General features: G+C 43.4%; 1 protein-coding gene across 3 annotated transcripts in view; it reads left to right on the forward strand.

The window, feature by feature from the left end:
- Positions 1-27,587, forward strand: part of mllt10 (MLLT10 histone lysine methyltransferase DOT1L cofactor) — a 75,161-nt gene that overhangs the window by 22,018 nt on the left and 25,556 nt on the right. For 2 of the 3 annotated variants that reach the window (XM_065007050.1, XM_065007051.1), the window contains exons 4-10: positions 2,038-2,147; positions 2,228-2,331; positions 5,652-5,745; positions 10,866-10,958; positions 15,558-15,653; positions 15,849-16,176; positions 17,295-17,966. In XM_065007050.1, coding sequence (XP_064863122.1) covers positions 2,038-2,147; positions 2,228-2,331; positions 5,652-5,745; positions 10,866-10,958; positions 15,558-15,653; positions 15,849-16,176; positions 17,295-17,966 — 1,497 coding nt within the window. The remainder of the gene's footprint in view (positions 1-2,037; positions 2,148-2,227; positions 2,332-5,651; positions 5,746-10,865; positions 10,959-15,557; positions 15,654-15,848; positions 16,177-17,294; positions 17,967-27,587) is intronic. The other variant, XM_065007052.1, reaches the window with a different exon arrangement.

The raw sequence follows: 27,587 nt of genomic DNA on the forward strand, positions 1-27,587 counted from the left end.
TTTCTATTGGGTTCAGGTCTGGAGACTGGCTAGGTGAGATGCTTCTTACGGAGCCTCTCCTTAGTTGCCCTGGCTGTGTGTTTCGGGTCTTTGTCATGCTGAAAGACCCAGCCACGACCCATCTTCAATGCTCTTACTGAGGGAAGGAGGTTGTTGGCCAAGATCTCGCGATACATGGCCCCATCCATCCTCCCCTCAATACGGTGCAGTCTTCCTTTTCCCCTTTGCAGAAAAGCATCCCCAAAGAATTATGTTTCCACCTCCATGCTTCACGGTTGGGATGGTGTTCTTGGGGTTGTACTCATCCTTCTTCTTCCTCCAAACACGGCGAGTGGAGTTTAGACAAAGGCTATATTTTTGTCTCATCAGACCACATGACCTTCTCCCATTCCTCCTCTGGATCATCCAGATGGTCATTGGCAAATTTCAGACGGGCCTGGACATGCGCTGGCTTGAGCAGAGGGGACCTTGCGTGCGCTGCAGGATTTTAATCCATGACGGCGTAGTTTGTTACTAATGGTTTTCTTTGAGACTGTGGTCCCAACTCTTTTCAGGTCATTGACCAGGTCCTGCCTGGTCAATGATTGACCAGGTCCTGCCTGGTCAATGATTGACCGTCATCTTGAACTTCTTCCATTTTCTTATAATTGCGCCAACAGTTGTTGCCTTCTCACCAAGCTTCTTGCCTATTGTCCTGTAGCCCATCCTAGCCTTGTGCAGGTCTACAATTGATCCTTGATGTCCTTACACAGCTCTCTGGTCTTGGCCATTGTGGAGAGGTTGGAGCTCTGTTTGATTGAGTGTGTGGACAGGTGTCTTTTATACAGGTAACGAGTTCAAACAGGTGCAGTTAATACATGGTAATGAGTGGAGAACAGGAGGGCTTCTTAAAGAAAAACTAACAGGTCTGTGAGAGCTGGAATTCTTACTGGTTGGTAGGTGATCAAATACTTATGTCATGCAATAAAATGCAAATGAATTACTTAAAAATCATACAATGTAATTTTCTGGATTTTTGTTTTAGATTTCAGTCTCTCACAGTTGAAGTGTACCTATTATAAGAATTACAGACCTCTACATGCTTTGTAAGTAGGAAAACCTGCAAATTCGGCAATGTATCAAATACTTGTTCTCCCCACTGTAGGTCTGTAACAGTTTGGGTCTAGAGTGTCTCCCCCTTTGAAGAGGGGGATGACCGTGGTCGCTTTCCAGTCTTTAGGAATCTGACGATATGAAAGAGGGGTTGAACAGACTAATAATAAGGGTTGCGACAATGGCGGCGGATCATTTTAGGAAGAGAGGGTCCAGATTGTCTAGCCCAGCTGATTTGTAGGGATCCAGATTCTGCAGCTCTTTCAGGACTTCTATCTGGATTTGGGTGAAGGAGAAGCAGGGGGGCTTGGGCCAGTTGCTGCAGGGGGTGCAGAGCTGTTGACCGGGGTTGGGGTAGCCAGGTGGAAAGCGTGGCCAGCCGTAGAGAAATGTTTATTGAAATTCTCTATTATTGTGGATTTATCGGTGGTGACAGTGTTTCCTAGCCTCAGTTTAGTGGGCAGCTGAGAGGAGGTGGTCTTATTCTCCATGGACTTTAGTGTCCCAAAACTTTTTGGAATTAGTGCTGCAGGATGAAAATTTCTGTTTGTGTGTATGGAGACTGTATGGTTTTATGGCCCTGTTTTTATGGTCCACTGCCAGATTCTTGGAGGGACTTCAAAACAACATCCTCTTTCTCCTCTATCTCTTCTCCTCCCCCTCTCATCCCCCGTGTCCGCCCCGGCTAGGTCAAAGGCAGGGCAGGGGTTCAACTGTAAGTTGAATCTTATTGTTGTTCCTGGAATAGAGAGAGAGAACGGAGGGAGGGAGATACTATTCACCACCATCTGACTTGTCATTCAACTGGCCCACTGCCCATTCCTGCTCAAGTTCGTCAGCTACCTTTCCCACTAACACGATTGAAATGGAAAGGGATTTGTGTGGGTGTGTGTTTGAATAGGTAATAGTGTGTGGGCTGATGTTTGTTCTCTGTGTGTTTTATAGGTTGGGCCCATGTGGTGTGTGCCCTCTACATCCCAGAAGTGGAGTTTGCTAATGTCTCCACCATGGAACCCATCGTACTGCAGTCTGTACCCCACGATCGCTACAACAAGGTACACATACTTCACTCTGTCTGTTTGTGTCCCTACATTTCTGTGTGTGACTGTTTTTTCCTCTGTGTGTGTGTGTGTAGAAGTGTTATATCTGTGAGGACCAGGGCAGAGAGAGTAAAGCTGCCACCGGAGCCTGCATGACCTGTAACAAACATGGCTGCCGACAAGCCTTCCATGTCACATGGTGAGCCAGAGCCACATTCAAATACCTACATCTTCATTAACGCATGTTTACATTGTGAGCTTCATTCAAATACCTACAATTTGTATGTAATATACACTGACTGTCACTGTACAAAACATTGCGATCACCTTCCTGATATTGAGTCCCCTTGCCCTCAGAGCAGCCTCAATTCGTTGAGGCGTGGACTCTAAGGTGTCGAAAGCGTTCCACAGGGATGCTGGCCCATGTTGACTCCAATGCTTCCTATTAGTTGGCTGGATGTCCGTTGGGTGGGGGATCATTCTTCATACACACAGGAAACTGTTGAGCGTGAAAAACCCAGCAGCATTGCAGTTCTTGATACACTCGAACGGGTCCGCCTGGAATCTAATACCATACCCCGTTCCAAGGCACAATCTTTTGTTTTGCCTATTCACCTTCTGAATGGCACATATACTCAATCCATGTCTGAATTGTCTCAAGGCTTATAAATCCTTCTTTCACCTGTCTCCATCCCTTCATCTACATCTAGTGGACAAGTTTCATCAATGAGGGATCATAGCTTTCACCTGGATTCACATGGTCATTCTCTCGTAGGAAGAGCAGGACCTCCTAATTATTATTTTTTTGTACCTTTATTTATCCAGATTTTTTATTTGTTTTATTTCACCTTTATTTAACCAGGTAGGCAAGTTTAGAACAAGTTCTCATTTACAATTGCGACCTGGCCAAGATAAAGCAAAGCAGTTCGACACATACAACGACACAGAGTTACACATGGAGTAAAAACAAACATACAGTCAATAATACAGTATAAACAAGTCTATATACGATGTGAGCAAATGAGGTGAGATAAGGGAGGTAAACGCAAAAAAAAAGGCCATGGTGGCAAAGTAAATACAATATAGCAAGTAAAACAATGGAATGGTAGATTTGCAGTGGAATAATGTGCAAAGTAGAAATAAAAATAATGGGGTGCAAAGGAGCAAAATAAATAAATAAAATAAATACAGTAGGGAGAGAGGTAGTTGTTTGGGCTAAATTATAGGTGGGCTATGTACAGGTGCAGTAATCTGTGAGCTGCTCTGACAGCTGGTGCTTAAAGCTAGTGAGGGAGATAAGTGTTTCCAGTTTCAGAAATTTTTGTAGTTCGTTCCAGTCATTGGCAGCAGAGAATTGGAAGGAGAGGCGGCCAAAGAAAGAATTGGTTTTGGGGGTGACCAGAGAGATGCATGCTGGAGCGTATGCTACAGGTGGGTGATGCTATGGTGACCAGCGAGCTGAGGTAAGGGGGGACTTTACCTAGCAGGGTCTTGTAGATGACATGGAGCCAGTGGGTTTGGCGACGAGTATGAAGCGAGGGCCAGCCAACGAGAGTGTACAGGTCGCCATGGTAGGTAGTATATGGGGCTTTGGTGACAAAACGGATGGCACTGTGATAGACTGGATCCAATTTGTTGAGTAGGGTATTGGAGGCTATTTTGTAAATGACATCGCCGAAGTTGAGGATTGGTAGGATGGTCAGTTTTACAAGGGTATGTTTGGCAGCATGAGTGAAGGATGCTTTGTTGCGAAATAGGAAGCCAATTCTAGATTTAACTTTGGATTGGAGATGTTTGATGTGGGCCTGGAAGGAGAATTTACAGTCTAACCAGACACCTAGGTATTTGTAGTTGTCCAGTTATTCTAAGTCAGAGCCGTCCAGAGTAGTGATGTTGGACAGGCAGGCCGGTGTAGGCAGCGATCGGCTGAAGAGCATGCATTTAATTGTACTTGTATTTAAGAGCAATTGGAGGCCACAGAAGGAGAGTTGTATGGCATTGACGCTTGCCTTCAGGGTTGTAAACGCAGTGTCCAAAGAAGGGCCAGAAGTATACAGAATGGTGTCGTTTGCGTAGAGGTGGATCAGAGACTCACCAGCATCAAGAGCGACATCATTGATGTATACAGAGAAGAGAGTCGGTCCAAGAATTGAACCCTGTGGCACCCCCATAGAGACTGTCAGAGGTCTGGACAACAGACTCTCCGATTTGACACACTGAACTCTATCAGAGAAGTAGTTGGTGTACCAGGCGAGGCAATCATTTGAGAAACCAAGGCTGTCGAGTCTGCCGATGAGGATGTGGTGATTGACAGAGTCTAAATTCTTGGCCAGATCAATGAATACGGCTGCACAGTAATGTTTCTTATCGATGGCGGTTAAGATATCGTTTAGGACCTTGAGCGTGGCTAAGGTGCACCCATGACCAACTCGGCAGCCAGATTGCATAGCAGAGAGGGTATGGTGAGATTCGAAATGGTCGGTAATCTGTTTGTTGACTTGGCTTTCGAAGACCTTAGAAAGGCAGGGTAGGATTAGATATAGGTCTGTAGCGTTTTGGATCAAGAGTGTCCCCCCCCCTTTGAAGAGGGGGATGACCGCAGCTGCTTTCCAATCTTTGGGAATCTCAGACGATATGAAAGAGAGGTTGAACAGGCTAGTAATAGGGGTGGCAACAATTTCGGGAGATAATTTTAGAAAGAAAGGGTCCAGATTGTCTAGCCCGGCTGATTTGTAGGGGTCCAGATTTTGCAGCTCTTTCAGAACATCAGCTGACTGGATTTGGGAGAAGGAGAAATGGGGAAGGCTTGGGCGAGTTGCTGTGGGGGGTGCAGTGCTGTTGACCAGGGTAGGGGTAGCCAGGTGGAAAGCATGGCCAGCCGTAGAAAAATGCTTATTGAAATTCTCAATTATAGTGGATTTATCAGTGGTGACAGTGTCTCCTATCTTCAGTGCAGAGGGCAGCTGGGAGGAGGTGTTCTTATTCTCCATGGACTTTACAGTGTCCCAGAACTTTTTTGAGTTAGTGTTGCAGGAAACAAATTTCTGCTTGAAAAAGCTAGCCTTGGCTTTTCTAACTGCCTGTGTATAATGGTTTCTAGCTTTCCTGAAAAGCTGCATATCACGGGGGCTGTTCGATGCTAATGCAGAACGCCTTAGGATTAGATTAGTCTCATTGAGATAAAATCTATTTTTCAAGAGAGACCTGGTCCAACCAAGACAGCAGCGGAGGGGACAATGTTTTGAGACAAATATCAGACATTCTGTAACTTCCAGACCTATACACCATAAAAGAACACGTTTTGACGTAGACACGCCAACATTTCAATTGCAGAAACACATACAGACGTCATGGATAAATCAATCATATGTACAGCTGCATCAAGCCCTAATGACAATCACATTCCTCCTAATGTTTTGTACACTCAGTGTATATCATCTTTTGTCTCTTGTCTTTTCCTTTCACTTTTCTCTCTAGCCCCTTCTCTCTCTTGATACATATTCTCTCTCCTCTCCTCAGTGCCCAGTTTGCTGGGTTGTTGTGTGAGGAGCAAGGGTCGGACGCAGACAACGTCAAATACTGTGGCTACTGCAAGTACCACTACAGCAAACTGGTAAGATCTCTCTCTGTATGTTTTCTGTCGTACTTTTCTAACGTTCTTACTGTGCTGGGGGAAGAAGAGTGGTCTTATCTCTCAAACTTGGAATCTAGTTTTTCTTCCCAACCCTCTGTCTGTCAGAACAAAAACTGTAAGCTTTTTGAAGGCCTGCACTTCCTCTACACACACTGGCACTCCACGCCATGGACACACACACACTGGCATTCCACGCCATGGACACACACACACTGGCATTCCACGCCATGGACACGCACACACTGGCACTCCACGCCATGGACACACACACTGGCACTCCACGCCATGGACACACACACTGGGAAATACCTTTCCTTTCTTAAATGACTTGACATTCTTCTCTGCCAAATACAACTGCTGAAATTGGAGCCATCCGTTCGTCTCTACCTCTAGCCCCTTTCTCTCTCCCTCCAACCATCAACCCATTCCCTCTCCTTTTTCACCCCTCTCCTCTCTTGCCCCCTCCCCTCTCCAGCACTTCTCTCTCCCCCACCCCTCTCTCCCCTCCAGCCCCACTGTCTCCCTCGCCCATCAACCCCCATCTAATCAGCATTGCCTCCCAGGCCTTTTGTCCCCTTCACCCCCCCCCCCCCGTTCTTTGTGTGCTAAGCCCATGCTGGGTTAGAATTTGGGGGCCGGGTGAGGGGTACTGGGGTTAGGGTTACAAGTGGGCAAAGAGATGCTTTCCAATTCACATAAGTACACACCATTCCACACAGACATTGCATTGTATAAATGCTTTCACTTACATACACTTTCTCCCTCTCTCTTTACCTCTTTCACTTTTTGGAGCTAGAGCCCCTGCTGTGTTGCAGATTTTGTGCTCCTCCCCTACATCCGTCAGGGGGGAAAATACACACACACACACACACTTTTCCCCCCTGGGTTATTAAACAACTAATTGACCGACGTCGGTTCAATTACTCTAATTCCATTCCATTTTTTGGGGCAGGTGAGCTCAACGCACAATTCTGTATTGAGAAATCAAATCAAGAACTATGTGGGATCCTGGACTGAAGAGAGTTGTATTTTTCATTAGGCAAATATTCTACCTAGTTCAGAGGAGAAACATGGTAATTAACTACAATGACCATAATCCATTGCGCCTGTTCTTTCCCGGCTTGGACAGAGACACATAGCCTACACACAGACCACATGGGAGAGGAATAAACACAACGACAAGAGGGATAGAGGTAGTTCTGCTCGATTGATAGTTGTAGTAGTTGGTAATAAGCAGTCTTGAAAGTATGCCTTATTTACTTTGAAGAACTGGTAAAATGATTTTGTCACACAGCTCTTCAGCTTACTTAGACAGCTACTAGTTATAGCCAGTTAGCTGCTTGCCTAGCTAAATTGGTCAAAGACCGTACCATATGGGGAGCACAGAGATAACGTTAGATGGTTGGTTGTCTGCCTGCTACTGCCTGAGCAGAGATGAGATGATGCATTTAACCTCTTAGATCTACCCCTCTACTTTTTTCAATTTCCGCTTGAAGACATACCCAAATCTAACTGACTGTAGCTCAGGCACAGAACCAAGGATATAGGAAAAACTAGGAAAAACTCCCTAGAAAGGCCAAAACCTAGGAAGAAACCTAGAGAGGAACCAGGCTATGAGGGGTGGCCAGTCCTCTTCTGGCTGTGCCGGGTGGAGATTATAACAGAACATGGCCGAGATTTTCAAACGTTCATAGATGACCAGCAGGGTCAAATAGTAATAATCACGGTAGTTGTAGAGGATGCAACAGGACAGCGCCTCAAGAGTAAATATGAACAGTTTAGGGTTCCATAGCCGCAGGCAGAACAGTTGAAACTGGAACAGCAGCAAGGCCAGGTGGACTGAGGACGGCAAGGAGTCATCATGCCAGGTAGTCCTGACACATGGTCCTAGGGCTCAGGTCCTCAGAGAGAGAGAAAAAGAGAATTAGAGAGAGCATTCTTAAATTCACACAGGACACCTGATAAGACAGAAGAAGTACTCCAGATATAACAAACTGACCCTAGCCCCCCGACACATAAACTACTGCAGCATAAATACTGGAGGCTGAGACAGGAGGGGTCAGGAGACACTGTGGCCCCATCCAATGATACCCCCGGACAGGGCCAAACAGGAAGGATATAACCCCACCCACTTTGCCAAAGCTCTACACAATATTGTGCTGCTGATGCCAGGTGCCATAGCAGTCTCTTTCTGCTGTAAAGTGAGTATCAACAGGTATAATAAACATATATATATATATAGTACAGGGAACATAAGATTTAATATATTATTATAGACCTGCTAGATCTACTGTCTCTATTATATTATGACAGACCAGCTAGATCTACTTTCTTTATTATATTACAACAGACCAGCTAGATCTACTTTCTTTATTATATTACAACAGACCAGCTGTATCTACTGTCTCCATTTCACTTTGGCCATTGTTGTGGGCCTGCCCTCCCCTCAACAGCCTCAAATAGGCTATTTCATGTGGGTTGGGGTTGGGCGGCAGACACACGCATCTCACATTTCATTGCATTACATTTTTATATATTGCTTCTAAAAAATAAATCACAAATAATATTTTATATTATTAATTTCAATCAAGGGCATTAGCATGAGAAGAACTTACCAGTCCAAAACATGTCCTCTCCGTTCAAAAAATATTCCTCCACTTGGGAATCACTAAATGAATCGTCCTACAACAATCTCTGTCTCACTTGTCCGATCAATTTCTTCTAAAATTGTGTGTACACCTGTATATCTAGACTTCGATTTAGCTTTCGCTGACTTAGTCGCCATAGTGATTGATAAATAAACAGCTGAATCTGCGCGTTTACCAAACAATGCTGTGCGTAATATGCGTAGCTCCTTCCAGTATAAAACTTCAATAGCGAATGACTCTCTTTACGCTGGAGTTTACTACATGGGTTGGTCTTCCAACACATAACCATTGCATATTGCCGTTTACCTCAGCTTATTGGCTATCTACCCAGCTAGATTTCAAGACGATCAGTGGTCATTGGGTTAAAATACAGTCAATTAACGAAACAGTGGTCATATCATTGGTGCACAGTGATGTCATTACTTGTTGTCTTCATATCGGTTTCTTTCAGTCAATATGTCCCGCGAAATGGCCCATCAGGTTTGGTTGTGTTACAAACAAACCAGTTGATTGCAATGAAACCAAACATGACTGGAAAGGTCACGTTTTGTGTGGGTATTTACCTCGAATGTGTCATCGAAAATGGAATGAGACGGAATTCACGACACAAGCGGTTCACAAAATGTTTTGTGTTAGGCTATAAAAACAGATTTTTATCAAACAAACGATCATTCATTGTGTAACAATGAGCATTGGGATTGCAAACAGATGAAGATCGGCAAAGGTAAACAATTTATTTTAATGCAGTTTGTTATTTTGTTAGCCTGTGCTGGTTGAAATATATATATATTTTTTTATGGGGCTCTATCCTCAGATAATCGCATCGTTTTCTTTCGTAGTAAATCCTTTTTTAAATCTGACAACGCAGTTGGATGAGCAAGATTCTAGGCTTTCGATACATGTGAGACACTTGTATTTTCATGAATGTTTAATATGACTATTTATGTAGCGATCACCATATGTTGTGGTGAGAGGTTAAGGAATGAAAAATAATAGTCATCAATAAAAGCTAAGTAATATACACAACTGAAATATTTATTATTACATAGTAATTTCCTCTTTATCTATTGATGTCTACCCAATGTGGACCAGACAGAGACAATGGAATGTTTTGTCAATTGAATGTTGACCATTTTTTGCTTTGGAATTTCCATTAAAAAGCTCAAATCATTTTAATGTCATTATTTCATAATGCATTTAATGTAAAAAATATTTAAAAAACTACACTAAATCGAAAACCTCAATTTATTTTTTAATAACTGAACCGGAACCTGAACCATCCTCAAAAAGCAAATATTGCTCAGTACACACGCGCACAAAAAAGTAATGCTTGTAGTTCTATTGAACCTGTGGAATGGCTTTGTATGGCCTGATGTAATTAGGCTGGTACAGCATAGAGGAGATGAGAAACGCACGAGGAATAAAGGACAGACAAACCAATGTTATTAGAAGGGATTTCATAAGACGCTAAATGGGTTGATGAGTGACATTTACAGGTTTTGTCTTCTTGTTGGGACTAGTGACATTTTGATGTTTTGAGATTAATACTCCTCTTTGTGGTCAAAAATTATGTTGGTGTTTTTATTTTTTTATTTTGGTGCCTTTTACCCATTTTTCTCCCCAATTTCGTGATATCCAGTTGGTAGTTACAATCTTGTCCCATCGCTGCAACTCCCGTACGGACTCGGGAGAGGCGAAGGTCGAGAGCCATGCGTCCTCCGAAACTCGACCCCGCCAAGCGGCTCTGCTTCTTAACACACTGCCCGCTTAACCCGGAAGCCAGCGCACCAATGTGTCGGAGGAAACACTGTTCAGCTGGCGACCGAAGTCAGCGCGTATGCGCCAGGCCCCCACAAGGAGTCGCTAGAGCGATATGGGACATGGACATCCCAGCCGGCCAAACCCTCCCCTAACCCAGAAAACGCTGGGCCAATTGTGCGCCGCCTCATGGGTCTCCCGGTAGCGACACAGCCCGGGATCGAACCCATATCTGTAGTGACTCCTCCAGCACTGCGATGCCGTGCCTTAGACAGCTGCGCCACTCGGGAGGCTTGATTAATGTTTTCTTACAATAGACAAGAATGGGTCTAGCTCAACGTTTGTTTTTATTGGATAGATTGGTGGTAAATCTAGTCATCTTGAAATAGTCTGTTGCTGGTAAATTGCGTCTGAGGTAGAACAGGGGAAGGGTCCCCGTTCTATGGTATAGAACGAGGTGCATTTATTTGACTGTGTCATGAAATGGTGATTTGGAGCAGTCGTTTTTTTGATTGTGCATCAGTCTTTGTTAATAATTTTGTTTTACTATGTCAATTAAATTATTTTTTTGGTCTTTATTTAACATAGGTCTTCTGTCCGTCTACTTTTTAAGTAATTAAAAAAAAATAGCTTTCATGTATTTATATAGCTTGGGTCTACTCTAGTAACGTGAAGTTCCTCTCTACCTTTTAGCGAAGGAGCAGGGCCCGAGGTAGTAGGGCTCAGAGCCTTAGTGACTCTTCCTCTCAGTGTTCGGATAAACTCCTTGACCACCAAGACGACAAGGTAAGGTGGCCCCAACATCTAGTATCTCTATTTCTACGTGACTGTGACGGACACAGCAACCATACGCCCTCTCTGAACACACACACACACACACACACACACACACATTGTAGATGGAGGGAACTACACACAGCACAGAGACACAGCTAAGGATAGAAATGCCCTAGCTAATTTAGTTGGCTTGAGTGAGTTTGTCTTAGGTCAGGGATATCAAACATTTAGGGGTTCACAGCGAAGCTAAAATACATTCTCATGAACACTGGGACCAAATGACACCAGTAGGTAGGCCCATGGTACATGTCTTAACTTAGTTTGAGAAAAGCTGTTGGTCAAAATATGCAAAATAGTAGTAAAGGTATGTGTCCATTTAAACCACTGTAAATCCACTCCATAGTGCCCTTCAACTTGAAACTTGTCATAGATATCATGGACGTCCCTAAAATGAATCACAGAATTTGGTATTGATATCTTTAAAAAACTTTAAAAAACTAACTATTAACAACTCATTGTTTGAATATGTAACGCTATTGCTCAAAATTATCTGCAATCATCTTCTCCTCATGACCCATACGTCAGACTCTACATCAGTCTTTAATGTTTTAGATTTTTTAAATTTAAATTATGCATTCAAATATACCTAACAGATGCACGTTAGGACATATGCTAGCTAAAAATACTTTAAAGATATTCTTCTCATGAACCATTTTGGAGCGGCAAGTGGTTAAATTAAAAAACAAATAAGTCAGGTTGACTCCAGATTTGGTATATCGAAAAACTATCATGTAGTAACCAAAAAAGTGTTCAACAAATCAAAATATTTTTTATATTTGAGATTCTTCAAAGTAGCCACAGCTTTGCCTTGATGACTTCTTCGTACACTCTTTGCATTCTGTCAATCAGCTTCATGAGCTAGTCACCTGGATTGCATTTCAATTAACAGGTATTCCTTGTTAAAAGTTCATTTGTGGAATTTCTTTCCTTAATGCATTTGAGCCAATCAGTTGTGTTGTGACAAGGTAGGGGCGGTAAAATACCAAATCCATATTATGGCAAGAACACCTCAACTAAGCAAAGAGAAACGACAGTCCATCATTACTTTAAAACATGAAGGTCAGTTAATCCAGAAAATCTCAAGAACTTTTAAAGTTTCTTCAAGTGCAGTCGCAAAATCCATCAAGCAATATGATGGAACTGGCTCTCATGAGGACCACCACAGGAATGGAAGACCCATAGTTACCTCTACTGCAGAGGATAAATTCATTAGTTACCCGCCTCAGAAATTGTAGCTCAAATAAATGCTTCTCAGAGTTCAAGTAACAGACACTTCTCAACATCAACTGTTCAGAGGAGACTGCGTGAATCAGACCTTCATGGTCGAATACGGCAAAGAAACCACTACTAAAGGACACCAATTTTGAAGAGACTTGCTTGGGCCAAGAAACACAAACAATGGACGTTAGACCGGTGGAAATCTGTTCTTTGGTCTGAGGAGTCCAAATTTGAGATTTTTGGTTCCAACCTCTGTGTCTTTGTGTTGTTCCCACCGTGAAGCAGAGAGGAGGAGGTGTAATTATGTGGGGGTGCTTTTCTGGTGACCATCTGATTTATTTAGAATTCAATGCACACTTACCCCACATGGCTACCACAGCATTCTGCAGCGATATGCCATCCCATCTGGTTTGGGCTTAGTGGGACTATCATTTGTTTTTCAGTAGGAGAATGACTCAAAACACACCCCGGGCTGTGGAATGGCTATTTGATGGAGTGCTGCATCAGATGACCTGGTTTCCACAATCACCTGACCTCAACCCAATTAAGGTGGTTTGGGATGAGTTGGACCGCAGAGTGAAGGAAAAGCAGCCAACGAGTGCTCAGCATATGTGGGAACTCCTTCAAGACTTTTGGAAAAGCATTCCAGGTGAAGCTGGTTGAGAGAATGCCAAGAGTGTGCAAAGCTGTCATCAAGTCAGTTGCTATTTGAAGAATCTAAGATATAAAATATATTTTAATTTAACACCTTTTTGGTTACTACATGATTCCATATGTGTTATTTCATAGTTTTGATGTCTTCACTATTATTCTACAATGTAGAAAATGGTACAAATAAAGAAAACCCTTGAATGAGTAGGTGTGTTCTTTCTTTTGACGTGTGTGTGTGTTCAGTGTATTTATTTCCCCCCCCAGAGAAAAACAATCTCGTTAAACATTGAAATGACAAAATCCAATTTGAAACTGTGTAGAAGTTATAATGGACCTACAATTATATTCTCCTCTGTCCAACTTGCTAACAGTGATCGAAGCAAAAGCTAGACAGTCAGGGAGCATCAAACATTACAAAGCGATGGATAGAGCATGTTTTCATATTAACGGTAAAGAAATATATATAATGTACGTGCGGCCCTCTGGGGAAAAAATGTGTTTGACACCCTTGTCCTAGGTCCTTAGAATGATCGTGAGACACCAGGGATCTCGGTCTCAAACCAACACTTTATAAACCAGTCAGAGTTAATCAGTCAAGGTCCTGTTTGTGACATACACTCATCCGACTATGCCACTACTGTGTGAGAGAGAGCGTATGGTTTTCTGTCCAGCGTTATCGATTCTCAATTCTGGCAATGGGCCTGTTCTAATACCTTACACATGCATCCTTCCTTCCTCCTTAGTTACCACTGATCTTACATGACATTGTAGGTGTAATCACCTATCCAACCATATTAGATCAGTGATTACATATAGGAAGGAAAAAAGGAAAGTGCATGGTTAAAGGTAGACCCAGGCATATGACATCTTTGTTTACGGTATGGGGCGTTCCTGCTTCCAACAATAAACATTTAAACTGCGGAGAATGTCTCTGTTGGGTATCACATCAAGTGAGGGAGGGCCCAAAATGATCCTCGGCCGATAAGAATTTAGTTGTTAATGGCTGTAAGCAGGATGTTGCTCCCAATATCTTTGATGTCATGTTTCTGAGCTCACCTTTTTAAGGTGTATGAACAGGACCATGGTCTCTGGCCATGTATCCTCTTCTTTTAAGACATTAGGGGAAGTCACCCACTCCAACAGTCTGTTTCCCTCCCGATTGACCCACTCCTTGTTGCTTCACCTCATTGTGTTTTTCTGATTGGATAATGTGGCTGTAGTCCATTGCCTGCTTTTTTTGTATTTCAGTTGTAGGTAGTTTTTTTTATTGTATTATTTTTGGACTGCAAAAGCCTATTTGATTTTCTGAACTTTTGTTTTTTGAGATCTTGAGTTTTTAGCTAACATTGTCACGATACCATGTGAGTGCTTTGAGCATTCTCCTGTATTACCTTGTCAGTCAACTGGAATATGACTCATGCGTGAACCTGTAACTCAGTTTTTTTGGGATGATACTTTTAATGAAGCATTGAGGATGGTGTGTGTGTGTGTGTGGTGTGTGTGTGTGCGTGTGAAAAAAGCAGAGTTAACACATTTGTCTTGTTCCCTTCCTTGCCCTGGCTTTTGTCACACAGCCTGATTTGCATTAGCAAGAGGACCCATCCCCCTCCCTCCTACCCCCTACACATTCCAGGGTCACGGGTCAGAAGGCTCAGATCTGTGTGTGTGTGCGTGTGTGCGCGCCTACCTATTTCCAAACCCTGCAGCCAAATAACAAGGGGCTAAAAGTCTCCTTCCGCAGGCCGCTCATACAGTCTGTAAGAAACACACACACACACCGGCTGGTCAGAGGGCCTGCAGGAAACTGCCCAAGGGAATTCCTGCCAGGCTGGGGTGGATTATTTACCCTGTTTTCCTCTTCCCTCCCTCCCTTTTTTTCTCAGTGTCTCCAGCTCTGATAAGGAGGGAGTCTCTCCAAGTGTGCAAAGCGAAAAAGTGGATGTGTGTGTGTTTGGACATTTGACCCTCTCAGCCTAACTCTGTCCATCAACACCTACCGCTGGAATGTTAATGAGAAACAACAAGGGAATCCCCGGGAACCTACCCTGTTAAAAACACACACACACACACGTATAGTTAGCTACAATGACCTACCAGCCTTGACACACCCTGGGAGCTACAGGGAAGAAAAAGACAGGAGGACAACAGAGGGATTGAGGTAGAGAGAGGGTTGGTGGAGAGAAAAGGGGAAAGATAGAGGGATGCTGGGGCCAGGGTCGATGGTTGTCATGGTGCTGTCTGTCGGTAGCATGTAAAGTCTCATGTTGTCTCACAGGATCACTGCATATTTTCACACCTGCCAGTGGTGTGGCCCTGTGGGGTGAGAGGAGTGAGGGTGTGTGTAGCTAAGGGTGTAAATTGAGTTCTAAGGTGTTTAGACCATGGATCTGGTTGGGTAGAATCTCTCACCAAGAAGACCGAAAAGCCTGTGTCTGTAGATTTTAATCTCTTTTTTCTGTCTTAAGCACTTAATTTTTTTCTTATATTCGTTTCAGTATAACTATCCTTTCACCAGACTGGGGCTGTGAATTGAAGATCAGTTTTCTCTTTCGCTCTCATTTTCTCTTTCAGAAGCCATGTCAAAGGTTTGGGACCAGAACAACCCAGACACTCATCTGTCTAATCCTCCGCTTTCTTGTCCTTCCGTAACGATCATCCATTCCTTCCCTCTCTCCTCAGAAACACAAAGAGAGGGAGAGACACAAACCCAAACACAAGAAGACTCTAGAGCTCTCCCCTTCCCTCGCTTCAACTCTCATGCTTGCCTCAGACAAGGTGAGCTCACTCCTCCTCTCCTCCCTCCCTCTCTTTCTTTCTTTCGTTCTCTGTCTCTCCGTCTCACTGTGGGTTTAATGTCAAATGAACATTGACTAGCTCTGTTAGGCATTATGCAGGACTGACCTCTCATACTCCCCTTCCTCCTCTCGCCTCTTCTCCTGTCCTGTCCTCCTCTCCTCATCCCTCTCTCAGAGTTACAACAGTAGCAGCAGCAGTGGTGGGGTAGTCTCCGCTATGCCTGCCGCCTCTCAAAAGCGATTGGATGACAGCGCAGCCCGTTTCACCACTGCCAACTTCCAGGAAGTGCCGGTGCACTCCGGGGGTTTAAAGGACAGCCCCCCCACAGGGTCAGAAGGCAAACCGGGGTCGGAGGTCAAACAGGGCAAGAAGAGCATTAGCCAAGGGATTGGTGTTCAGCGCGGACGCAAGTCCCTCACACCTGGGAAGCCCCTCCCCTCTGCTGTGGTCACTACGGCAACCTCCTCCACTGCCGCCTCCTCCACTGGAACCTTTCATCAAGGTGAGATTGATGCGCTGTTTACGTCCGCGTGTTTGTGGCGTGCCTGTGTCTGACAGTTGTTAGATGTTGTCCAGAGTGCCAGAGTTAGTTAGCGTATGGCCAAGATAAGTCTCCCTGGCTAGACCCTGGCTGCTGTAATCTGTGTGCTCTGCCACGCACACACACTAAAGTGCTCAGATGCCATGAGTGTCCCTTGAACCCGGCCCCCTGTGGCAGCGCGTGTCAGCCTCGAGGGGTCAAGTTTGGAGGTCTGACGTGTTGTAAGTGGCATCTAGTGGGGAAACAGTGTCATAGTCCAGGAGACTGAGGGAAAGAAAGCAAATAAATATTGTGTGTGTGTGTGTGTGACCACCTTTCCATCCACAGTTTTTATGTGAGTGAAGTCATACTCTATCAAAAAAATAACTACAGCTGTGATGGATACAGGAATTTTCTGTCATTTTTTAAAATGCAGACAGATAATTTGTTCAACATGGTGGGGGTAAAATAAATGTGAGAAATGACGGTGAAAACACCTTTATGCACAAATATTTATATAATGACCATCATATGGAAGTAAACTTGGAGTCATGCGACGATATGGCGTGTGGTCCTCCGACGACCCTGGAAAGCATGCAGTTTATTAGACTACAGATTTCTTTTTAAATATTAACTTCACAGGGTGGTGAAAGTGCACGGTGTCGGTGATGCTCCTTTCTGATAGGGTCTTATTCTGGTAACACGATGATCCATGCTTGACTGCTGTTTGACCTGTAAATAGTCATCATGTACACTAGCCTACCCGCACTGTATCTGCAAACTGTTAATTAGATCGCACGTGCCAGAGTAGGCACATTTGCTATTTAACTCAACAGTTTGCAATTTCAATTATCGGTAGAGTTGAAAATGCGATGCAAACACATAGAAAAGTTCAATGTTTATTCGGGACATGAAAACTTAAGCGAAAAATAACTGTCATCACGCATTGATTCTGTTTGGAAACACCACTGGTGGGAAAATGTGCATATTTTCTGTATGCATATTTTAGAATATTCGCATGAAAATCTGTCGCCAATTGGCTGGAAACCTAGCTTGGGTGTGTTTTAGTCTCCAAACAGCTTCTCCTCTCTCTCTCCCAGCTCTCCTGCTGTCCAATAAGACGTCTTCCACCTTGACTCCTCCCACATCTGACTTCCTGGGCTTCTCTGATCCGTTGCTACGCTCCGGTGGTGGGGACTCCTTTTCTTCGCCCTCATTCAGCCGTTGCCTAGTGAAGCCCAGTGAGGTCACGGCCTCGGAGGGCATGGCTTCGCTCAGCACCTTCGGATCAATGATGTCACTTCCTGGTGGCGTAGCTGGTGGTAAACTGTATGAGAACTCTCACAGCGAGCTGACGGGGAACATTGCTTCCACAGCCGGCTACAAACGCCCCTCATCATCCTCCTCTTCCTCTGCTGGCTCCTCCTCTGGGCCAAGTATGGGGGAAGGAGGAGAAGAAGGGGTGAAGAAGAAGAGAGGAAACTGGAGGAACCGATACGGTCCCTGCTTCAGTGTCCCGGACGGCAAGGCTACAGACGGACCTGAGCACCACACAGCACCGCTACCACTCCCCTCCTCTTCTCTCTGCTCCACCTCATCCGCCTCGCCGTCCCCCTCCTCTACCAGCGCTCTGCCAGGCCGGCCCGGAGGAGAGAGAGTAGGAGAGAGAGGAGGTCTGCTGGGTGTTAGCGTTGGGATCCAGAAGTCTCCTTCCCTACTGAGGAACGGCAGTCTGCCGTGTCACGGAGTCACCTCTACTCCCTCTGGCACCGGTAGGACACACACACACTTACCTTACTGTCTTTCATAACTAATTCTATCAGTGTTTTGTGTCAGTGGCTGTGTAATGTTGTGGTGAAGACTGATAACTGTGGGCTAAATAGAGAGCTGCCTGAAGCAGCTGAGGAATGGAAAGGATGAGAGCAAATCACTGGAGAGTATTGAGCTTCAGCGCTGGAGAGAAGGTGGGGTTAAAGGGGAGGGAGGGAACAGAAAAGCACATGAGAGGATAGATGGAAGGGGGAGGGGGGAGAGGGGAGGGAAGGAGGGTTGAACAGGCAATTAGTAGCTCTTGTATTAGACTCTGTTAGAGAGGAGGGTTAGAGTGCTATGAACCCTGCTGGACTACACTACGTGTGTGTGTGTGTGTGTGTGTGTGTGTGTGTGTGTGAGTGAAACAAACCAGCACACACACTGAAGTGCGTTTCATCTTGTGTTCTGTTGCTTGGCAACCGAGTCAATGCTTTGGAGTTCCCTTCTGCTGCAGGAAATGTCTCTTAGCATCCTTCTCTCTTCTCTATCCCTCATAATCACCATATTTGTTCCCCTTATTCTCTCTCTCGCCTTCTTTATTCTCTATATTTCTACCATGTCCTCTTTCATTCCTCTTTACAGGTTATCTCTTTCCGTCTCTCCTGTTCTGTAGGCTCTCTCCTGTTCTGTAGGCTCTCTCCTGTTCTGTAGATGCAGTAAAGATCTCAAACCAAACATTGTAAATCCCCAGCAAAATTAGCCCACATTCAGGCTATTGTTTACATGTGTATTTCACAGTATGTTATGGTAAAAATCGTAGTATAATGCTTGTATGGATTTCAACCCCAAAACATGTTCATGTCATCGTCACCAATCAACTTCATTACAGTTAGAAACTACTTTGACTACCACCACTGATTTCTGTATGCTAGCTATGGCACCAGCTTATACGAACGGGAGTTGGCGTTTAGCAGTCACTTCTAAACTTGAAAAGGAACGACTTCTAAATGTTATGCAGTGAAAATTGGCAACTATATCCAAGTCAGACTTTAGTAACCACTTTGTGGGCCTATTACAATACATCAATCATGATGGATTTGATGATTATCCACTCTGTTAGATTTCAGACTGTCAGATTTGTTGAATGTGCGCCAATCCACTGTCTGTGTTTCATTGACCTCTACCGGATCTATTGGTGCTTCTCCTGTTTTATAGGCTCTCTCGATGTTCTCCCTTCCTCACCTGTAGCTAAATGTGTGAGTTTGTGTGAGTTTTCGGCGCCAGACTAGTGACCGGGAATATTTCAATTTATTGGACATTTTGAGAAGTTTACTGGTCATCCATATGCATTGGGTGCGTAAACCCATTAGGCCGTCCAGTGTCCACCAACGCACGAGGGATATAAACAAGGGATATTGGCCAAATGAGACACGTTTACGTGTCCTTAAAACAAATTACAAAAACACATCCTTGTTTCAATTTGTAGCATATGCAAAAATGTATAGCCTATTTTATTGTTTTTTACTTATATTCCTATATTCATATTTAAAATAAAAAATATATATATAAAGAAAGAGAAGTTTAGGCCTAGCCCCAGAGAGGGAGCGCGAGAGATTGGAGATGTGCCGGTGGCATGCTACGACACCGACATGCATTTCTTTATACTTAGGCTACTGTGTCTGCTATACAGATATAGGTGTACAGAAGGAGGCAAATTCATTCATTTTCAATTAGAATATTTTTTATAAAGATAAGCATTATATTGTTATAGGACTCTGGTAGGCCTAAAAACAATCTTCCTCACCTCAAGTTCAACTGTCGAAGTCATTTGAAGCACATGTGCCCACTGCCTTCATATCATAGGCCTGCAGTGTAATAGGCTAATAGCCACATCACACCAAACCTTCACAAAAGGTTTTAGACTTTATTAGGGTAATATCAAAAGTACACTACTTGAGCAAAAGTATGTGGACACCTGCTCATGGAACATCTCATTCCAAAATCATGGGTAATTCATATGGAGTTGCTCCCCCTTTTGCTGCTATAACAGCCTCCACTCTTCTGGGAAGGCTTTCCACTAGATGTTGATACATTGCTGCGGGGACTTGCTTCCATTCAGCCACAAGAGCATTAGTGAAGTCGGGCACTGATGTTGGGCGATTAGGCCTGGCTTGCAGTAGGCGTTCCAATTCATCCCAAAGGTGTTCGATGAGGTTGAGGTCATATGTTGCCACAAGGTTGGAAGCACAGAATTGTCTAGAATGTCATTGTATGCTGTAGCATAAAGATTTCCCTTCACAGGAACTAAGGCTGAACCATGAAAAACAGCCCCAGACCATTATTTCTCCTCCACCAAATATTACAGTTGGCACTATGCATTCAGGCAGGTAGCCTTCTCCTGGAATCTGCCAAACCCAGATTCATCTGTCGGACTGCCAGATAGTGAAGCTTGATTTATCACTCCAGAGAACGCGTTTCCACTGTTCAAGAGTCCAATAGCGGTGAGCTTTACACCACTTCAGCCGACGCTTGGCATTGCGCATGGTGATCTTAGGATTGTGTGTAGCTGGTCTGCCATGTAAACACATTTCATGAAGATCCCGATGAACAGTTCTTGCGCTGAAGTTGCTTCCAGAGGCAGTTTGGAACTTGGTAGTGAGTGTTGCAACCGAGGACAGACGATTTTTACCCGCTACACGCTTCAGCACTTGGCGGTCCTGTTCTGTGAGCTTTGGTGGCTTACCACTTTGCGGCTGAGCTGTTGTTGCTCCAAGACGTTTCCACAACACAATAACAGCACTTAGTTGACCAGGGCAGCTCTAGCAAGGCAGAAATTTGACGAACTGACTTGGAAAGTCACTGAGCTTTTCAGTAAGGTCATTCTACTGCCAATGTTTTTCTATGGAGATTTCATGGCTGTGTGCTTTATTTTATACACCTGTCAGCAACGTGTGTGGCTTAAATAGTTGAATCAATTCATTTGAAGAGGTGTCCACATAATTTTGTATACACTGTGAATTGGAAAAGTATTCTGACCCTTTCCCTTTTTCCACATTTTGTTACTTTACAGCCTTGTTCTAAAATGGATTTAAAAACTAAATTCCCCTGATCAATCTGCACACAATACCCCATAATGACAAAGTGAAAACAGGTTCTTAGAAATGTTTGAAAATGTACTAAAAATAAAAAACAGAAATACCTTATTTAGATTAGTATTCAGACTCTTTGAAATTGAGCTCAGGTGCATCCTGTTTCCATTAATCATCCTTGATGTTTCTGCAACTTGATTGGAGTCCATCTGTGGTAAATTCAATTGATTGGACATGATTTGGAAAGGCACACAACTGTCTATATAAGGTCCCGCAGTTGACAGTGCATGTCAGAGCAAAAACCAAGCCATGAGCTCGAATGAAGTTGTCTGTAGAGCTCTGAGACAGGATTGTGTTGAGGCACAGATCTGGGGGATTGCAGGTCCACAAGAACACAGTGGTCTCCATCATTCTTAAATGGAAGAAGTTTGGAACAACCAATACTCTTCCTAGTACTGGCTGCATGGCCAAACTGAGCAATCGGGTAAGGGCCTTGGTAGGGGTTTGACCAAGAACCTGATGGTCACTCTGACAGAGGTCCAGAATTCCTCTGGAGGCTGAAACGATTTGGCATGGACCCTCAGATCCTCAAAAAGTTCTACAGCTGCACAACTAAGAGCATCTTGACTGTCTGCATCACCACTTGTTATTGCAACTGCTTGGCATCCGACCACAAGGCTCTACAGAAGGTTGTGCCTACGGCCCAGTACATCACTGGGGCTGAGCTCCCTGACATCCAGGACCTCTAAACCAGGCGGTGTCAGAGGAAGACCCTAAAAATGGTCAAAGTTTAAAGCCACCCAAGTCATAGACTGTTCTCTCTGCTACTGCACTACAAGCAGTGCCAATGCATCAAGTCTGGAACCAACAGGACCTTGAGCCGTTTCTACCCCCCAGCCATAAAACTGCTACATAGTTAGTCCGGTTAGCTATTGGTTAACTATTTAACGATCTGCATTTGACCCTTTTTGCACTAACTCTTTTGACTTATTACATACGCTGCTGTTACTGTTTATTATCTATCCCGTTACCTAGTCACTTTATCCCTACCTATATGTACATATCTAGCTCAATTACCTTGTACCCCTGCACATTGACTCGGTACTGGTACTCTGTGTATATAGCCATGTTATCGTTATTTATTGTATTTGTTCCTCGTGTTATTTCTCTTTTTACTCTGCATTGTTGGGAACGGCCCGCTAGTAAGTATTTCACTGTTAGTCTACACCTGTTTTTTTACGAATAATGTAACAAATCAAATTTGTTTTGATTAGTTGCTATTGAGCTCATATTTGAGAGTTGAGAAATAGAAAGTAGATCTACAGAAACTGAGAACATCCTCTCTCCATCTGTGACAACAGGATAGCAGTGTGTTCCCAGCAATTAGATGATTTTTTTTTTTATACAATCAGAACGCTTCTTCCTCTTGGGAAAGGAGAGAGTGGCGCGCTCAACACAGCAGCAGGCCCCAGTGAGACAGGGACAGTCAGGAAGACTCTTTCATTACAGGAATCATGAGGGTGATGTACTTCACTGTGTGACCAAATCATGATTTTAGTCTCCTAAAAATGAGGACGTTTTGAGTGAGGTGAATGAATGTGAAGCCCGCACCGATGCGACCAACATATTTTAAAAAATTGCACAGCCAAGTCACAGGGTCTCAAAATGTGGCTTAGTGGTCACAGTCTTGAAGGCTTCTCACTATAGGCATACTCTCTTTTGTTTTAATTCAATGATTGTGTGTGTGAACGTGAGTGTTTGATGGATGGAGGTGAAATTGGGGTTAGATTTGGGCTGAGTTAATGTTTGATAGTACAGAGAGGGTGTGTGGGTTGAGGTTAATCAGTGCTGGTTAATGTCATCGGGAGGGCAGCTTGGGTTAAAGTGGTCTTCATGTTTTGCAGGACTCTAGCCGTCTGATCTGATGTTGGCTGCGGATCAGTGTAGTAGTATTCTCCCTTGCTTAAACCTCTCTAAACCTGCATACAGCTCTCCTGGAGAGACCTGATGACTGGAGACAACCACACACACACCAGGCTTTCCATTAGCTGGCAAAAAAATGTTTAAGCCGTTAAGTAGAACTGCTGCGGCCAAAATGACCGTAAGAAAAAAATTGAAATTACCAGTTGATGCTAATACATTTCACCATCATGCTTATCGGTCTATAGGTTAATGTGTATAATTTTGTGGAATTAAATTGGCCTGTGTATAGTCGTTAGTCAACATGCATTTTATTTTTCCAACACAACTATCACACGCACAGCATACAGAGACAATTTTGAGCTGGATTTCTCCTAAAGAGTAAAACATATGCTTTTATGAACCCATTCATTGCGCAACCATTCTAAATGCAATCGCGTTAAAAAAACGGTTTGGTGCATGATTTAAAAAAATAACTTTTTATTTCTCAACTGGTCATTTAAACTGCAAGCTCTGACCCAACTTTGCTATTTGGTGATTATTTTGTTGTTTATTTGTACTTTATATTCACAAAATGTATCTTCTATCATTTCTTATAACCGACAGGAACTTTTGAACATAAGATCAGCAGTTACCTCAATTCCGACTGACTCATCTGCCCTGGGCTCTTTCTGTAATTCTGACCCAATTGTCGGGGTATCCAAGAGGAAATGCTGGCATTTGTGGCAAGAAATGGGGAATCCTGCCAGGATTAAGGCGAAGGGAAAACCGGCCACCTCTTCCCTCCATTCTATTGGTCACTTGATAATAAGATGGATGACGTTCGAATGCGGATTTGCTACCAACGGGACTCTCTAAACTGCAATATTCTCTGCTTTTCTGAAGCATGGCTTTTGGACAATGGCTATCCAACTGGATGGATTCTCCATGCACCGAGTGGACAGGACAGTGGTAATATTGACGCTGATTTTAGTTTGTCATCATTTAGACTAATTTCCAAACTTCCATCAACAAGTCTCCTTTGCCTCTCAAGCAAGCATACAAGGCCCTACCTTTTCCACCATTCTGCAAATCAGATCATGACTCCGTACTCCTGCTTCCTGTTTACAAGCAGAAGCTCAAACGGGAAGCACCAGTGCCATTAAGAAATGAATCAGAGATTATGCTACAGGGGTCGGTTTTCTAGCTCTGATTGGAATATGTTCCAAGACTCCCCTGATAACATCGATGTGCTAACCACCTCCGTCACCGGCTTCATAACGAAATGCATCGGTAATGTTGTCCCCACCGTGAAGGTTTGCTGCTTCCCCAATTAAAAGCCCTGGATTAAGACAGAGGTTGGTGCTACGGTAAAGGACAGGGCTACCGCACACTGGGCCATTACAGACAGTCCTGATGCTACAACTCAGAATAGGAACAAGTACAGGAAGTTGGCTACGACCTCTGCAGAGTCATCAAATGGGCAAAAGGACAATATTGGAATAAAGTGGAGTCATATTTACGCAGGCTCCGATGCCCATCCCATGTGGCAGGGGCTACAGTGCATTACGGTTTACAAAAGAAGACCCAGACCCTCTCTACCAGACAAACTCTACACATTTTATGCACCCTTCAACAATAACAACACCATACCGTGCATGAGGGCCCTCACTGAAACCATAGGACTAGATGATCTGGCAGACAGCGCTTGACAGCGCCTCTTCCCCCTCCGAAGGTTGAAAACATTTGGCATGGGGCCTCAAATCCTCAAAGGTTCTGCAGCTGCACCATTGAGAGCATTTCGACTAGCTGCATCACTGCTTGGTATGGCAACAGCACCGCCTTCAATCACATGGCGCTACAGAGGGTGATGCAGACAGTTAAGTACATCACTGGGCCGAGCTCCCTGCAATCCAGGACCTCTATATCAGGCGGTGTGAAAGGAAGGCCCGGAAAATTGTTAAGGACTCCAGCCACCCAAGCTGTAGACTATTCTCTCTTCTTCCGCACAGAATGTGGTACCGGTGGATCAAGTCTGACACAACCGTTTCTATCCCCAAGCCATAAGACTGCTAAATAGATAACAAAATGACTACACAGACGGCTAATCAAATGGCTAATCAAAGTTGACCCTTGTGTTTATCTCTGCACACTCAGGACTTTACACACTCACACACACTGACACTCGCATACAGTCTTAATTTACGCTGCTGCTACTCTGTTTATCATACATCCTGATGCCTATTCACCTTATCCATATACTTATCTACCTCTTATCACTCCAGTATCCCTGCACATTGTAAATATGGTATTTGAACTGACCCTCTTTATAGCTTCTTACTTTCTTCTGTTGTCCTTATTTCTTATTTATATTTCTTGAGGTTTTTTTTCATATTATGAAGCATGTCTTACCTTGCTTCAAAGTAGCCTATAGGCAAACTCCGACCATGGAAACGTGGAGGCAATTATTCATAGGCAGCACGTGAGTTACATGTTGGGGAAGCTTAAAATTGTTCCTACCATTTGTACTGTTCTTTGTGGCAGTTGTGATTTTTATATTCGCATTGTTGTGGAACAGTTTCATTTCAATAACGTTTTAGTTTCTCAAAATCATTGTCATGTGGTTAATCATAAAAATTAAAATAGACCGTGAGGCCAGTGCTCAGGCTCGAGCACTCATTCAACATGATCAGCACAGAGAAACCAGACACATGCTAATTTCTCACATTAAGCATGAAAAAATTGACATCTCGTAAAATGATTAAGAAATAAACCAAAACTTGTTTATCTTAAGTGTAGCAGGTTGTGAACTCTGCAAACAGCATTCCACTCCGAGAATGAGAAAGGTAAATGACTCACCAATACAGGCATTAACAGAAATGAATGTAACCAAATAATGGGAATTAATGTTACATTTACTACTGGTGACATGTAAAGGGTAATTGATGTAAAAAAAATAATTTAAAAAATGTATGAAAGGGCAAACAATTCACACAATGAAACAATGAATGGGCAAGAATTGGCGGGAGACAGCTGATCCATTCTGGAGAGACTCGCCTATATCTTTGACACACCCTTCCCCTTCTTGTCTCAACATTTTAAATTATACTCAAGACACATTACCTTCACACGTTTTATGCTTTTCACTTACAACCGCAGCTCAATAATTTAAAAGAAACTAATGATCCTCGATTCCGCTCTGGCTGTTATGCTTTCTGGTGAAGTATTTTGAAGTATTTTCTTTCTGTATAGACAGGAGTAATTCTATAATTTTGGCATGTTTTTCCATTTACTTCCCTATTTGCATTTACTTTCCTGACCACTATTTCTCTCCTGTTCTATTTGTTTTCATCAACCAGGGCCTCAAATGTACTTTTTGGCCCACCAGTCACTGTGGCAGGTAGATGGAAAAAAATCTACCAGCCCAAATATTTCTGGGCCATAATTACTTTTAACAAAACAAATAATAAATAAAATGGATTACCATGCTTTGTAATGTTTCTATAACAAGACATGTATTAGTAAGAAGTAATGTGGTATATTGTTGAATTTCATTACATTTTTTTGTGACCTCAGTCTTTTAATCAAAATATCAGAGCCAAAATGTTCAACAGCACCTTTAAGGGTGGGAGGTTACCGTGGTAACGGGGCGATATGTGAGAGATTTGGGATCTGACATGGGCATCTCTTCACTATCAGTTGAAGCAGCAGACTCAAACTATCATTTTGAAAAACAACTGAGGTTGTGAACAAAACAATGTAAATAGCCAAGAAACACAAGGACAAAGTCAAATTAGACCAACTTTTATGCCTGTGCACAGCGCCTCCACAAATGAATTTATCAGCACTTCACTCAGTGAGCTTAGCTCCCCTGCCAGGCAGTGTTGTTGTGCGAGGTGGGATATAGGATTATAATTTATTTGTGCAATTAGCAGCTGTGAAACAAAACAGCAGAAATAAAGCTACTGCAGTATTTTTCTAACTCTAATGTGCTTATGCTTGACTTTTGACAATCTTTATTTGCGAATGAAATGCTCGCACTGTAGAGCCCTGCAAATTGACCATGCGCCAAAGTGACTGGTGAAATAGACATTCTTGCTCGCCAATGCCTAAATCTACCCAATTTTGGCGGGTGTTAATTGTATGCCCTAATATCAACTTTCTTTTATTGTCCAGAAGCCACAGGCAGAATCCTAGTCATATTAGCAACCCGTCCTAGTTGTTGTATCTTTGGATTCCTCCTCTTTCTAAGTTTCTAACATAGAAGTTCCATATATGACAGAGATTAACATTTATCAGGTGCACTGTTTAGAATGATGTGTTTTCCCAGGTGCGCTATTCAGAATGGAGTTTTCCCAGGTGCGTTATTCAGAATGGAGTTTTCCCAGGTGCGCTATTCAGAATGGAGTTTTCCCACATTGCATTTTGGCAAATGTTTCAAAATGATGTTTTATTGGCTGCTTCATTACATTAGTTGCATGTTCTGTTAACCTCTCTGGGATCGTTCGGGACGCTAGCGTCCCACCTCGCCAACAGCCAGTGAAATTACAGGACGCCCAATCCAAAACAAGAGAAATCTCATAATTAAAATTCCTCAACCATACAAGTATTTTACACCATTTTAAATATACACTTCTCGTTAATCCAACCAGT

Source organism: Oncorhynchus nerka, linkage group LG22, assembly GCF_034236695.1.
Source record: "Oncorhynchus nerka isolate Pitt River linkage group LG22, Oner_Uvic_2.0, whole genome shotgun sequence".
NCBI classification, from domain to species: Eukaryota; Metazoa; Chordata; class Actinopteri; order Salmoniformes; family Salmonidae; genus Oncorhynchus; species Oncorhynchus nerka.